General features: G+C 44.5%; 1 protein-coding gene across 3 annotated transcripts in view; it reads right to left on the reverse strand.

Moving 5' to 3' along the window:
• si:ch73-22o12.1 (nectin-2) overlaps positions 1-14,872 on the reverse strand; it is a 78,446-nt gene that overhangs the window by 29,095 nt on the left and 34,479 nt on the right. For 2 of the 3 annotated variants that reach the window (XM_042422980.1, XM_042422979.1), the window contains exon 6: positions 14,153-14,301. In XM_042422980.1, the coding sequence (XP_042278914.1) occupies positions 14,153-14,301 (149 nt within the window). Of the gene's footprint in view, positions 1-1,828; positions 6,846-14,152; positions 14,302-14,872 lie in introns of those variants that run through there. The other variant, XM_042422978.1, reaches the window with a different exon arrangement.

Consider the following 14,872-nt stretch of genomic DNA (forward strand, 5'->3'; position numbering starts at 1 on the left):
GTCACAGGGTTGCACTCTCACACACATACATACCAAACAATCTGATAACACTCAAGTCTATACACATTTCGACACACAAACATCCTGTGGAAATCTGATCTGTCTGCAACCCAGGAAACCGCTCAACGGGTGCCGAAACACGCGAACATACCTCTTTAGCATGGTGTATGATCAAAGAACACACTCACATGCTCACTCTCTGTCTAATCCATGCGCATGCACACACACACAAAACTTGGTATAAACAGGGCCACTACCAGCTAGCCAGCTTGCCGAAGGGCACTGCACCATGTCTCATCACTGTAAGTTAATGTTGAACACAGTGGTAGTGCTTGGCGTAGCTGCTGTCACTTTGGCTTCAGATCCAGGTTATTTGCTTGGAGCTCAAATAGGCCAGGTTCTGCGTTACGGGGTCACTGCTTTCACATGAGATGCGTACCTTTTTCTGTGACAAACATAGACAAAAATGCAAGTGTAGCATGGAGCTTTTATTCCAAGCTGTGGCTTAAAAGCCTCTCTGCTGTGCTCGAGTCTTTTACATTCAGCTAGAAAACCAAAGGAGTCAGAGTGTGTCTGTGTGTGTAAGTGCTCTCTATCTCGCCAGCCTCAAATCCAAAGCAATTAGAGAGGCCAGATGGTGGGCTGGACTCACAGTAAATAGCTGTGCATTGACAGAAGAAGCCTGCAACAAAAATGAACTGTGACAAGGAGCCAGGATGACACACAGATACATGACGGCATCAAAGCACCAGGCAAACATCGAGGACACGCTGCCACAACCGCCATAAACCAACTGTCACCATCATGGGGACGTTAACAGCAGAATTTGATTGTATCATTTGGTGGGGACACAGAGAGGGTTTTTGTATGTAAACCAAATTTAGCAGGTGCATACATGGGCACTGAGCACACACGCGCAAACACATGCCAGCACATTCATACATAAACCTTTACACACATGGATAACCCTCAACTTGCTCTTCTTGCTCTTCTGTTAAAATTTGACCAAACCAGTTTGGATTAGTCAGAGTTCAAACAATGCAGCCTTTGAGAGGTGCTCCATTCAGAGTTTCAGCTTGGCCTGCACATTCCCCAACTGAAAACACAAACTGCCTCCCTGCAGGAAAACCACTGAAGCTACAACACCACATTCCTCAACTCTATCCTTTTCTTTGTGTGTGTGTGTGTGTACAGTATTTGCCTGAGAGGTGTTGATTCCCCACTGTTCTGTAATAAGAGTGCGGGTGCGCTTTGTATCCTCACTGTTCATTATCTGCATGCTCAGGTGAAAGACCTGATAAAAAATGTTCCCTTTAAACAACTACAGAAATCTCCTACATAGCTGTTACCAAGGCAGCAAGTTTACTTCAGCCAACAAATATACAAATCAGAGAGACTGGACAGAGGTGGAGATTGAGTACAGGACAATTGTAATCCACAAAATGGCTTCTCCTTTTCCTGCGTTCAGTTTCCCATAAGCCTGTTATCACACCTTTGTTGACACACAAACACAGATTTATCGAAACTGAAATGAGACAAACAGCCAGACCAGGAAATGAGAGTGACAAAAAAAACAACAACAAGGGAGTGCTGTGTCTGGAGTGTAAAGGATGAGTGACAAGAGACAAAGGCCACTTCATATCCTGATCAATTAATCCATAAATCTAATCAGTGGCAATCAATGACTAGCGCTTCTATTCAATCTGGCTCCTTAGTCATCCAGCTAACCTCAAGTGTTAAAGAGACAGAAAGAAGAAAAGGAGAAACAGACACCACACGCTGCAAACGCTGGAACATTTCAAAAATCAAGAAGTCTTTAATAGCAACAAATACGAAAAAATATAAAGACATGACAAATGGTGACAACAATTCTAATTCAGTTTTTCTTTTCAAAGAACAAAATAAGTTTAAAATTAAAAAAATACAAAAAAGAAAAAAAAAACTTTTACACAGAGCAGTCAAGAAAAAGCACATTTTGGGGGTAAGACTGTTTTGTTGTGTGCACAGTTCATTTGTATAGAAGAAGCACATTTGCCAGTTATGGCAGCAATCACAGCGCAGCAGTCAAGAATAAAGCACTCAGAAAACATAAATTATAAAGCACTGCAAAATAACAGAAAAGAGGAGAAATTGTAAGAGGAGAAAATAAATCCTTCATGCTTGCTGTCACTGAGAAATACACAAACGTGACACCATAAATTAGTAATTCTTTTTCTCTGCTACATATTTATATATTTATATTATGTACAAAGGAAGGTTTTCTCTTTTTTTTTTTCTCTTATGTGAGTGAGATGGGAGATGTTAAGGCTTTGATTAGTCATCAGATGTTTGGAGCCAAAGAAATAGCAACAGTATGTGGCTTTCTGGAAGAAGAAAAAAATATTGTGTATTTTGATGTAACCTTGTGCTAGACCCGGGCCAGGATCGTAGATTTCTCTAAAAGACTTTTGTCTGACAAGCCTTACTTGGGTGTTTTGGTGGGTGGCAATCATGTGTGTGTCTGTGGAGGCGGGTATGGCGGCGGAGGTGGCTGAAGTGAGAGAAGTCAAAAAAAATTCCAATATTTTGAAGATGAGTAGGAAGTTGTGATCCTCTAAAAGCATTTGAAAGGATCTGGGAGGGGGAGGAGGTCAGTGCGGTGGCATTTCATGAAAGCTATATTTCCTGTGTAGAACAAAAGCGGAACGGACAAAGTTTCCTAAAAAGCCTGTTCTTTTGACACTAGGTGAAAGGTGTGTGTCCCTGGATGTGTAGTTGTCGCTGTTCTACATGGTCATTGATTCGAGAACAGGTCAGACTATTTGGAGAGATGGAAAGCAGTGGAGCAGGGGACACATCATGCTGCGGCTCTTTCCACGATAACAGGACACAATATATGCCCTGACAGAGCCACTGAGCAAGAAGAGGAGAAAGAAGTAGTGTTTTCGCACGCGTGTGTGTGTGTGTGTGTGTTTTTGCGTGCAGCTATGTGAGTGCATTTGTGTGGGCTTATGTCAGGAGATGGCAGAGTTGTCAGGTATGAGGTGTCTTCTGCACAGTTTGGCTGTGGGAGTGAACATAATGAGAGTCACTGAGGGGTGTTTGTGTGTGGGCGAATGTTTCTCTGCATTGTGCGTATATATATATATATATGTAATGCATGTGTATCTGTGTGTGTGTGAGAGAGAGCAAGTGTGTCTTCGAAATGCACAATAATATGTTCAGTTTGCCAGTTTTCCATGGTGACAAAGGGTGGCTACTCAGGTTACAGCCTCTATGGCAGTGAGAAATGTCCCGAAGCCCCCAAGCATCACTAAAATACACACTGACACACAACTTACACACACACACAGAGCTGACTCAGACGCAAAAAAAACTTTTGTGGTTACGGTCTACCTGATAAATTATGAGTATTGTGTGTTATTTTGTATTTTATATTGTGCCGAGTGCCTGTCGAGGAGAAGAGAAGCCAATTGTGCAAAAAAATAGTGTGTGCTTATTGTGTGGAAATGCAGGTAATGCTTATTGAACAAAAACCCAAACCACCGAGGTATTCATTAGATTAAAAATTACATTCTGAATGCCCTGTGAGGCATCTGAACTTTAGGCTTAACCAACGCAGAACGCCTTCCTCTTTTTAGTTCCACAACACTGGCAACACTGGCTCCATCGATCTGATATTTACATTTTCATAAATATCCACATTTTCACAAGAAAATAAAAATGCTTACATATATAGTACACAGATACCTCACACCAAAATGTACATACAGTACAGAACAGTTTGTCCCTTGTCACTATTTTGACCCCAAAAACCACAAATTACACTCATTTTTCTCATTATAGCGGTGACACACACACACACAAGTGCAAAAATAAGTTATACATTTTTATTTTGAGCGGTTGTGACAAATCAACTGTGTTTTGTAAATTAACTGTACCCCAGGTTGACAGGAGTTGCATTTATGTATAAGCTAAGGCCATTAGACGATAATGCTATTGAACACACCGGCTCACAACATGCCAGATGGTGCTCAAACACTGAACATGTTCTTTTTTTGTCATCTGCCTCTTCTGTCTCTCTCTGCCTCTCTCAAGGTTAACAGCCATCACAATGGCAAACAGGGACTGCCTCTACCATATACGGAGTTCTGTATGTGAGTGTTTCTCACATCCATAGTTCAAGGTTAAAACAGCTATGATAAGAAATGCATGCACGCGCAGTCATCCTTACCCTTGGCAATAGGTCACCCAGTATTTGACCTCATGACCTGCAGCAAGCTGCAACCAAGATCTCAGCTGGGTCTTACGAGAGGTCAGTACAGTCACCGAGACCACACTCAAAAGATTCCCAGTGGGTCAAAAGGGAGTTGATTAGAGGGCCAGGAAAAAGCATGATTAGAGGAGCTACAGTAGGGCTTCTCTCCAAGATTGTCCGTCACAGTCATCCAGTGGCTACATAGATACAGTGACGCATGCAAATGTACACACTAAGCCTCAAAGGCAGAGTGTACAGTAGCCATGAAGTAATGCTCGCCTGAGCAGGCCTCCGGTGGCTCGTTAGAAGGATAAATTAACAGTCAGGAGACAATCAGCCATGAAGCTGCATCATAAAGGGCCATTTCACTGCTTGTTGCCTGTTAGTCAATATGACTCCCATAGCTTTGCTGTGGACGCAACCTTTATGTCTCCCGATCAATCCACTACATTTCACAACATCCGCAGATGGAAAGAAATATTACATGATCTCATTGAAAATCTATCTAACCTAATGCGGTCGTACTTTGGAGGTGAGGTTCTGTTACATCCAGCCATTTATTAAAATATGGGCGGAGGCAGTAATGCTCAAGTGAAGACACTGTCCGTGCAGCGGAGTGAACATGACCACTCCAGGTGGATTAGTCAGTCCTGGCATGTCAGGGCAAGCCCGGGCAGGAACAGAGTAAGTGGGGCGTTTGACACATCAGGAGCAGTAAAATACTCCCCTGCTCTCCGTGGCCCTGACCCCGACACTGCCCTGGATAAATCATAAACTCCCCATAAACACTGGGAGAGAAGGATGAAGAGAGAGGGAGAGGCGAAGGGATGATAGAGAGATAGAGATGGGGGGGGGGTGGAGGAATCGCCACGTCATAAACGATAAGTGGTGGCAATCTGTTGGTCCCGGCTAAGCGAGCGACTTCACGGCTCATTACCAATCAAGCTCCTCCTGTCAGGAGCGCTCTGAAGAGACGGGGATGAGGAGGAAGAGAAACGAAGAGACGTGCTCCCTTCTAGTCCTCCTGCATCCCTCTCTCCATCCTTTGACCCTGTCAGATCGGCTACACCTCATTCCCTCGTCTCTTGTTTACCGTCTTTTACCTCCAGGCACAGTACAAAAGTTTGCATGAATACCTTGTTAAGAATTTGGTTCAAACTCAAGCTCTGCAAACTTACTTTGTTAAATTCAGCTGCTCTTGTATTTGTGTAGCACATAAGGACCTATTGTTCTTTTTAATTTTTTGTAAATTCAACAGTGTCTGCTGTCAGTGATAGTTTGCAGAGTAGATTTTTTAAGTTTGAGAGGAAGGCAGAGAGTGGAAAAGAGAACTCACCAGTGTACCTGGTGCGGCAGACATGAGCAAATATAAAGTTCTCTTCTCTAAATCACCTGATGCTTACTGTCTTTACCTTCAAATGTTTCTCCCCCCAACCCATCACTAGCTACTAACTACCTACCCAGCTGTCACAGTACAACGCATTACCAAAACAAAGGTTTCCCACAGGAGGACTGAGAATAGCAGGCAACGTGTAACTGCTTGACAACCCCTTCCACTTCTACTGTTTTGGTGAAGATAAGAGTGAATATGCAAGTGAGATGCATCCTCTAAAGCCAAGCTTGTATCATGATGCCATTATCCTCCTCCCACACTACATAGTTTCTCTCTTTTAGTCTGTCTGTCTGTCAGGAGTCCTTGTCAGGGTCCCAGTGATAGCAGTAGCATGAGCAGAAGCGGTGGGAGACAGGTTGTTTCTTCTCTGTTTGATTTTCAGTTTTAAGGGACCAGATAACAGCAACGCTCCGTTCAGAATATCCCACCACACCCTCCTGTTCATTCAGTCAATTCTGGGGCTGAACTGTGATTAACAATAGGCTATATTTAAAATCAATTTTCAAAAATAAAAGTGGTATCATTTTCTCTTCTCTATCAGACAGGGACGAGACCCTGAAGCCACAAAATCCTCGAGAGGAATCCTCCACCCCTCCTTTTTCTCCTCCTCCTTTCCTCTCCTCCTGCTCTATACGTAGACAGCAGTCCGTGAGATGACAGAGCCATCCCGCTGGGACTCCATGTCATCATCCAGGTAATCTCCAATAATATCGTCCTGGTCATGAGGTGGGCGAAGCTGAAGGATGGGGGCGCCTCCGGTGAAGTGGTCATACCGCTCGTCCTCCTCAAGCTCATCAAACTTCCTCCTCTCCGCGTCGTCTAACTCATTGCTTAGCAGGATGTCTTGGGCAGTGGGTGTAGTGGTGACAACTTCAGGCCGGCCCCCAATGGTGAGCGGCTGGTGGTGGTTGTTTTTCTCTCCGAGGCCCTGGTGGGAGGAACTCTCGTTGTAAACATAGATGGGGCCGTTGTTGTTACCGCCTCCCACGCCACCGCTGCCTGCGCCTCCACCTGTTCCATTCTTGCTGGCCTTCTTGCCGCCACCAAATATGCGTGTCTTCATGTCACTGCCGCCATTGGCTCGGTAACCCTGCTGTTGTCTGCGGCTACGGGTGACAAGCACTGCGATGAGAGCGGCGACCAAAAGGAGGGCCAGCAGGGAGCCAATCACAGCCCCCGCCACCACGCCGGCATTGGATGGGTTCACTGAGGGCTCTGTAGGAGGTAGGAAAGGCAGGGAGGAGGGAGAGAAAAAGGGAAGAAAGGAATATGGTTGAGAAAGGGAAAAAAAAGAGAACAGTGTGAAACATGCAGAAAGGGAGAGAAGGAATAATTAGAGACAGCATAAGAAAAGGAGAAGCAGGAAAGTGAAACATAGAAAAAAGGGAAGAGGAACACAGAAAGAAGGTAGGGGTTGGATGATGTTCAGTGGTGTTGGTTTGAACTGCTTTCAGTGAAGTGTTTAAAAGTGATGAGGTGTCAATACAGTCAAGTGTGTGTCTGTGTGTGTGTGTGTGTTTCATGTATGTGCTGAGCTTGTTGCTACACTGACATTTCCTCCTCTCCCTTAGAGCTGCTCCTGTCCCCATTCCCACAGCCACGTCACAACAACGTCTCAGCCTTGTTTCCCCCTGTGTTGCCCTTCAAGGGCCAGGGTCTGTTCAAGGCTCTCGCTGCTCACCACAAATCACAAGGCAAGGCAGGAGGGGGGGGGGGGGGGGGGAGAAAAGTGCAAGCAACACACACACTCTTTCTGAAGGAGCAGGGAATGGCATTTGTGCGGCAGAACAGGTGGAGGCCATGCAAGGAAGGATAAAGATGGATGGAGGAGTTGGGGGGGGTTAGAAGAAGAGGAGGTGGAGGAGGATTTGGCGCAGTGAGTGAGTGACAAAGTGACACAGCGGAATGACAACTCCTCCTGGAAGCCATGAACGTAAAGCGGGGGACAGATTGGCACCCCTCTCTGCTTCTGTAAACCACAGGCAATGCTTGAGTGCCTGTCGATTCTGTACGCATGTCCATTTTTACTCCAGCACTGCTGGTTAAGTCATGACTGCCATTTTGCATGCACGTACACATTAAAAGAAGCCATTTTAAGTTTATTTCAAAACAGACAAATGCTTTGACAGAGTGCCGACAGGCTAAAGAGGGTAGAAGTAAAACTAGGGCTCAACCATTCAATACACAGTAGTTCTGTTTGTGTGTCTGTGTGCATGAAAACTCCAGGGAGAAATAGTGGTATCTAAGTCAGGGTCGTGAAGGCATCCCATATGACTTGTCAACCATATAGTGCTCTCTCCCTGAACTCACACTCTTCCCGAATGCCCCTCTGCAGTGAGCAATATTTTAAAGCAGGTACTTGAACAGAAAAAGATACAACTGCTTTCAAAGGCCAGGTATTGTTTGAATTATTCAAAGTATTACATTCATCAAAATACACTTTCATAAATTTATAAAAGTAGGTTTACAGCCAAACAGAACTCTGTTTAAATGAAATACAGTCTGTAATCAACTAAAGTATGATTTAAATCAGGAAATATATGATAGAAAAATATGTAACTATATCTGAAAGATTTACCATTGAGATTTGATACCAGGTCTAGTTAAGTCATTACCAGTGAGTAAAATCACTTGGAACACCAGTTGAGAAAACAGTGCTACTGCTTTGCACAGACTTTTCAAGGCCAAGGGTTCAGGGCTCTAAGTGCTTTCTGGGACTATGACAACTCCTCACAGGCAGACCCTGTGACCATATTCCCCATGTGGTCATAATCTATATCTCAGTGGACAAGGAGTATGGCACTAACACTACTGGAGTTAAGGTTCGACTCCTCCCATGTTGACTGCATTCACTGTACTGTGAATCACTTTAATAAAAATGTCACCCAAAGAACATAGTTTATGTTACAAGGAAACAATCTTATTGAGTATAAAAGAGGAGCACTTGAGACTTGAGAGGCGCATCTCCAGAGCTTATAGGAGTAAGCCTACTTTGAGTAGTAATGGAAATTAACCCCTGAAAGTCTATCATTTTCACTTTTACAGGATTCAAACCATTCAAGTTTGGGGCTTATTGTATATTTTGAGTAAATGCATTTTTTAGACTTTCATTTAAGGTAATTTTTCATTTAGTTTTGATATTTTTGTACATTTAGATGCCCCAAAGGCAATAACTAAGAAGGTATCATGTTACTTTCGTGTAAACTCTGAAGAAGGCATGTTGTTGCAGAAAAACATCATTTTATGGAGTAAGAGTAATCCTACTCTGATTATTCGTCGTTCTAAAGAGCTCCCGCTTCCTTCAGGTTTGAGTGCATAAACTACACAATGAAACCAAATAACTCTCAGTGAGAAAATTAGTTTTTAATTTTAGTCCCTGGTTGAAAGTGATCAAGAACCCTTAGCTAAAGCTCAATATCCTTTCTGTTGCTCTAGCTTTCCTTTCCACACTCTGCACTTTCACGAGCCGCTGCAGAGGATTAACCAGTAGACACTGCTGCTGAAATCCCTGCCTAAATTTGAAAGTAGCGAATCAGCCCTATCCTTATTGTCATTCTCATTTGAAATCCAACAGAAGCCGGCCCCTCTTGTTAAGTGTACAGAGAGCTGACAGAATTACTCTTGTAACACTGATTCTTGTCAAGAAAGAAAGTGGTAGTCTACTGCTGTCTACACCTGGGCTCCAATCTTCTCTCCCACTTCTTTTCTGCCTCTCCTCTCCTCCACAAGCCCTTTTCTCCATCTCTGCCTCCACTTCACCAGCTGTCTCCCGCATATACTCTTTCCATCTCTTCTAAATCCATTTTCCCTGCCACCTCCCCAATTTTACATTTGTATTTCTGTCATATGTTATAGTACTTTCTTTTCTCTTCTCTTTTATAAGTCTTTCTTCCTCTGCAGTTCACTTTCAACATAAGCAGAGGAAAAAAAATTTAATAATTTCATGTGGGTATATTTTCTTTCTTTCTTTCAATTTCTCCCACCAGCCTCCCCAAGCACGCAGTCTCTCTCTCTCTCCCCAGCTATTCTCCCCCTAGCAGTGCTAAACATTCCTGTTCACACACATGAGAGTGAGAGCTAGCCCTCAGTGTCCACTTGAAATAGGAACACAAGAAATGCATTATCACCTCGGGCTCCGTGGAGCTCCGGCACATGCTACGTGGCAACAATCTCTGTGAAAAAACCTGGGACCGGATACTGTCACACACATTGCAGTCACATCAAAGGGAATTACACTGAAATTTAAATGCAAATTCTCCCTAAATTCCACTCATCCAATTATTTTTAATGCGTCGCTCAAGTGTCTCTCTCGAAGTCTATGCTGGCAAATCCTTTTGTGGATGACGATTCATGTTTTATTCTACCCTTCTGGAGACAACACTTAAAAGATTCAAGAGAGAGATGTAAAAGGAGCCACCCCAGGCTCCCAGTACAGGCCCACTACAGACCTAGACACATCCTAACAAAGCATCAGTGGAATTTCGACACATGCTGTTGGATGAGCCAGCAGAAAAGCTGCAATATGCATGCTGTGTGAATAACAGGGGAGGTAAAAAAACAAACAAACATGCAAACATGCATAACTACAATGAGTACCCCCCCCCCCCAAACACACACACAACATACTGTGGAAGCCAAAAAACAGCATGCTTCTTATGAAGTCACGTCCAGCATGACCGTAAGCTCCAAGTGACCGCAAGTAATGAGGGAGATGGAGCGGAAGTAACCTCTACTGCAGCCTCCCAAAAACATGCATGGACACATACGCACACACTCACACTCGCACTCATAAACACACACACACACACCATTATGGTCATCAGTGGTCTGATGCTGGGTTGGGCTGCACCTAGAGCATAGCTTAGTAGTATTCTCTGTCAGCATGTTAAGTTATTGAACAGGAGTGTGTGTATGTGTGAGCACACAGCAGTGCGTGTGTGTGAGTGTGTGTGCTAATGAGGGTTGGGCAGGGGGCCAGTAGCAGGCTGGAGGGAGACTTGGCTCCATCAGACCTGTTCTCTGGCTATTTTCGCATGGCCAGAGACACACACTGACAGACACAGACAGATGCAGACAGACACGCACACACACCCTCAAACCCAGTGGAGGAAAATGGCCAAGCCCCTTGCCCTTGAACTGTCTCCTTAGAGGACTTTGAAAATGGGAGAGAATGCACTGAATTGAGAGGAAATCTCTTTTCTGTTGAACTGGAGAGCCCTTCAGGCTGTGTGGGGGATTCAATTGGGGGCATTTAACTTTTTGAGGTTCAGCTGAGCCACCACTGTGAGGAACGATGGGGGAAAAAACAAGATAGAAGATGGGAGAGAATCTGGGTTAGCCACACAAGAACCCCCCCGAGAGGAGCCTGGAATGGAGGGATGGATGGAGGGATGGAGACTACTAAGCTGTGATTAAGGAAGAGCTACTGGTATTTAAGAGTTAAGCTTAGAGAGAGGGAAATAGCAATGGCATGAGAAGGAGAGAGAGAGAAAGAGAGAACGCTGGGGGCAGAAGTCTCTTCTCTGAGCAGGGAGATCAGCGGCAGACTTGCGGAGGCTGAAAGACAACCTGAGAGAGATAAGGAGGATGAGGAGAGAGCATATGCTAACTGAGAGGATGAGAGATGCGATGAAAAGAGCAAACTGCAGCGAAAGAGATAGCGAGGGTGAGATAAATCGAAAGAAAGAGGAGGGGAGAGCAGGGTAGGATACGTTTGTGTGTGTGACTAAGCAGCAGGATCGAAGATGAGAGGAGGGGAGGCAAGGAGAAGAGAGTGCATCCATCCCTCTCCCTGCCTCCAGGTGCACAGGACAAGACTGAGGCCACAGGCAGACACCCACCCAAACACACATACGCACAAGCGCACACACACTGGTATGTAGATTTATGTGTGTGTGTCATGCAGCTGTGGGGGAGAAAGGAGTGGGGGACCTGCTATGTAGCAGGTGCTGGCCATTTCACGCCTATCGGCCCCTCTTAGTCCTGTTTGTCTACACTCATTCACATTAGCCTCCACAGGTTTGCATCGCACCCCCATCTGGAGTCATTCTACATCTTTTCCTTGCTCCATTTCGACTATCATCCGCTTTTTCATTTCAGTTCAATCAATGCTGACTCTAACTCTTTCTTTCAGAACACTTATCTTCATATCCCTGCCTTCTACAAACCTCCTTCACTCTGACACTTGCTGGTTGCCTCAGTTACCCCTTAACTGCCGGCAATTTTAGCTCACATCTTATCCTCCTCCTCCTCTGCCAGTGAGTAAGAAAGGAGTGAGAAGGAGGGAGGAGGTGTTCGGCCACGAGAGAACAAGATGAGATGGAGGAGGGAGATGACAGGACAAGGAAACTGTGGGAAGTTCAACGCAGGAGGAAACAAGAGAGACCAGAAAGAAAAAGACAGAGGAGAGAGGAAGAGAGAGAGAGAAAAAAAGGAGAAAGTGGGATGAAGAATGGGAGAGAAGTGGAAATGTGGGATAAAAGACAGAGAGAGAGAGGAACGGATGGTGGAACGATGAGCGAAGCAGCCAGGAGCTGAAGCAGCAAAGGGTGACTGATCCGCTCTGAGAGGCTTGGGAGACACACACACTATGGCGAGAGATAGTAGAGGCCAATAGCTGCGGAGATAGGATGCAGTGGCACAAGATTCCCATGGGAGTTTTAAATGCCGTCAGCATCCGCTCTCTCCCTCCATCCCTCATGCCTTTGCTCTCTCCCACTCTGACTGTGAGGATTGCATGCTGGCACCGATTTATCCTGATGCACGTTCCCTGGCTTTTTAATCTAAAAGCAGCAGCCTCCATCTTCCTCCCTCTGCTCTCTAGATCTTTGTACCTTCCTTGCTTGTTGCTTGTAATACACAGCAGGAGATGGTGACATCCTTTGTGCTACAGAAGCCAGTTACAATACTATGCAGCAGTACAGAATGGCCCCGGAGGACTAGTGACGCATGCTGTGGCACCATAAGGAGCCAAGGGACTTGGAGAAAGATGGGGGGGCTGAGAGAGAAAGAATGGAATAAGGAGAGACCAAGCAGAGAAGAAAAAAAAAAGAAAGAAAAACGAGGGCATGAAGGAGCTGGGTGGCTCTTAAGATGTAGCCACAAGAGAAATGCACTTTTTCCCCCATTAGGGGCAAGGTTTCTCCCATGTCAGCAGAAAATAACTTCCGGTTAAGTGCAGGCAGGCAGCAGAAGAGTAGAGGAGGATGTATTTTGTATGAGGCAAAATGCAGGAGTGAACCCTGTGGAGGGGTACAGCTAAAACTTTGAGAACAGGGGAATGGGAGTGTAGACTACTCTCCACTCTAACTGGCACTGCTCCTGCTGGTTTAATTCAGTGGAACATACTGCGAGACCTGAGGTGGTACAACAAACTACAGACACAGTGTATCAGTGCAATTCTAGTCTCAGCTAAACCCAAGGCAACACTAAAAGCCGATTCATTTCAAAGTCAACAGTGTCACTGTGCGTCAAATGTATTATTATTAGTGATTGCAGCCTTATCTTCAAGACGTCGACTCTAATGAACATTGCATATTTGCGTTGCTTTAGTTTCTCTATCATTAGTGATGGCCAAGGGTACTACTGAGGAGCTACTCAGTTGCTTTTGTGATCATGACTTTAGGGGGTGAACTGCTTTCTCTCTCTCATTAAAGAAAAAATAGACGAAAAGCAAAATATCCGTGAGAAGGACCATCTTATCTATGTGCACCGTTCACAATGTGAACTACCACTAAAAACCTTGTGAAAGACCGCTTTGGCAATGGCGTTTGATGTGCAAAGCAGATACAGACCTTGGGTACCACTGAGGCACAGACACTTTGATATTACAGTGTTACTAAGCACATGCAAAGAGACATGGAAAAGTGACATGCATTCATAATAGGACACAGACAACACCACGGACAGAGCAGCTGGACCCTCTAACCCTACACTGCACACCCAAGACAGTCCTCAGCACAGAGAATCTGTATGTGTGTGTGTGTGTGTTTGTGTCACATGTGAGATGGAACAAGGTGCATCCCTGGGGAAGATATGAGAGCATAGAACACCAGGAATGTGTGGCATGTGTGATGAAAGTGCACTTGGTTCCAGTTCATCGGTTCAGAGGATAGAAATGTTTTCATATACAAGCCAGGGGAAGGTTTAGATGATGAACAGGACCCAAGTGAGCCCCAAGCGTGTTTTTCATTTCATCTCTGAAATGTTCACGGCTTTACTGACACATTTACATTTAGTGTACAATTCATCGGTGTGTTGGGACATTTGCAACTTAGTATTGGTTTTAACCTACTTAGAGCAGCAGATGTGTGTGTATGTGTGGATTTGTGATGACAGGAACAATTCTCATGCTAATTTACCACATTATGCAAAAGTGCACAAAAAGGACACTTCTGCGTGACTGTCACTACATGTTGTACTCCAAGCAGGTTAAAGGATATTTAAAACAACTTAAATGTCATCTGAGCTACATGCTGTGTATTATATTTTTTTCATGTGCATGTTTGTGTCCTTCAACTTACCCCTGACAATGGCTGTGATCTGGTCCCTGCCAATCCCTATGCGGTTCTTGACCTCACAGACAAAAGTGACGTTGACAGCGTCATCCACCTTCAGTATCTTCAGCTGGTTGTCTTTAATCTGGACCGTGTCTGGCATCTCTCCTGTCATACTGCAGGGACATAAGCACATTGTCATGAGAAAAAAGGAAAGGAAGAAGGCCAAAAAGAGAAGAAAAAAAAAAAAAACGAGAGTAGGATTGTGGTTTGCTTGACTTTGGGCACAATGAGAGCATTATGACAGATGCACATTTATAGAAATGTGCTGTATTGTGCAACATCATCAAATTCCACTAATCTTGATCGGCAGAGCAAAACCAATCAGCTTCCCCCTTCCTCAAAAGGCAATCCATTATCACACAGTGGAAAATAAGATGGGGACAGGAGAGAAATCAAAACTTCTAGATCCAAAATCTCATCTTTTCCATTTTAAAGTTCCAGACTTTCAGGTTTTTTTTCAAAATTTGTCACAGTTATATTAATAGCTGATAATAAGGAAAAAAGTGATAGAAGGAGTCATATTGTGTTTCTCATTATGCGGGGGTTAAATCTCGAGTCACAGAGTCCATTATGAGAAATTATACGGCTATCTCCATAATCAGAGCACAGGGCTGTAGTGGCAATAATAAAAGCGCTGATTACAGCTCTGTGAGGATTGTGGAACTGGGGTAGGGGTAAAGGTAG

The sequence above is a fragment of the Thunnus maccoyii genome, chromosome 10 (assembly GCF_910596095.1).
Source record: "Thunnus maccoyii chromosome 10, fThuMac1.1, whole genome shotgun sequence".
NCBI lineage: Eukaryota > Metazoa > Chordata > Actinopteri > Scombriformes > Scombridae > Thunnus > Thunnus maccoyii.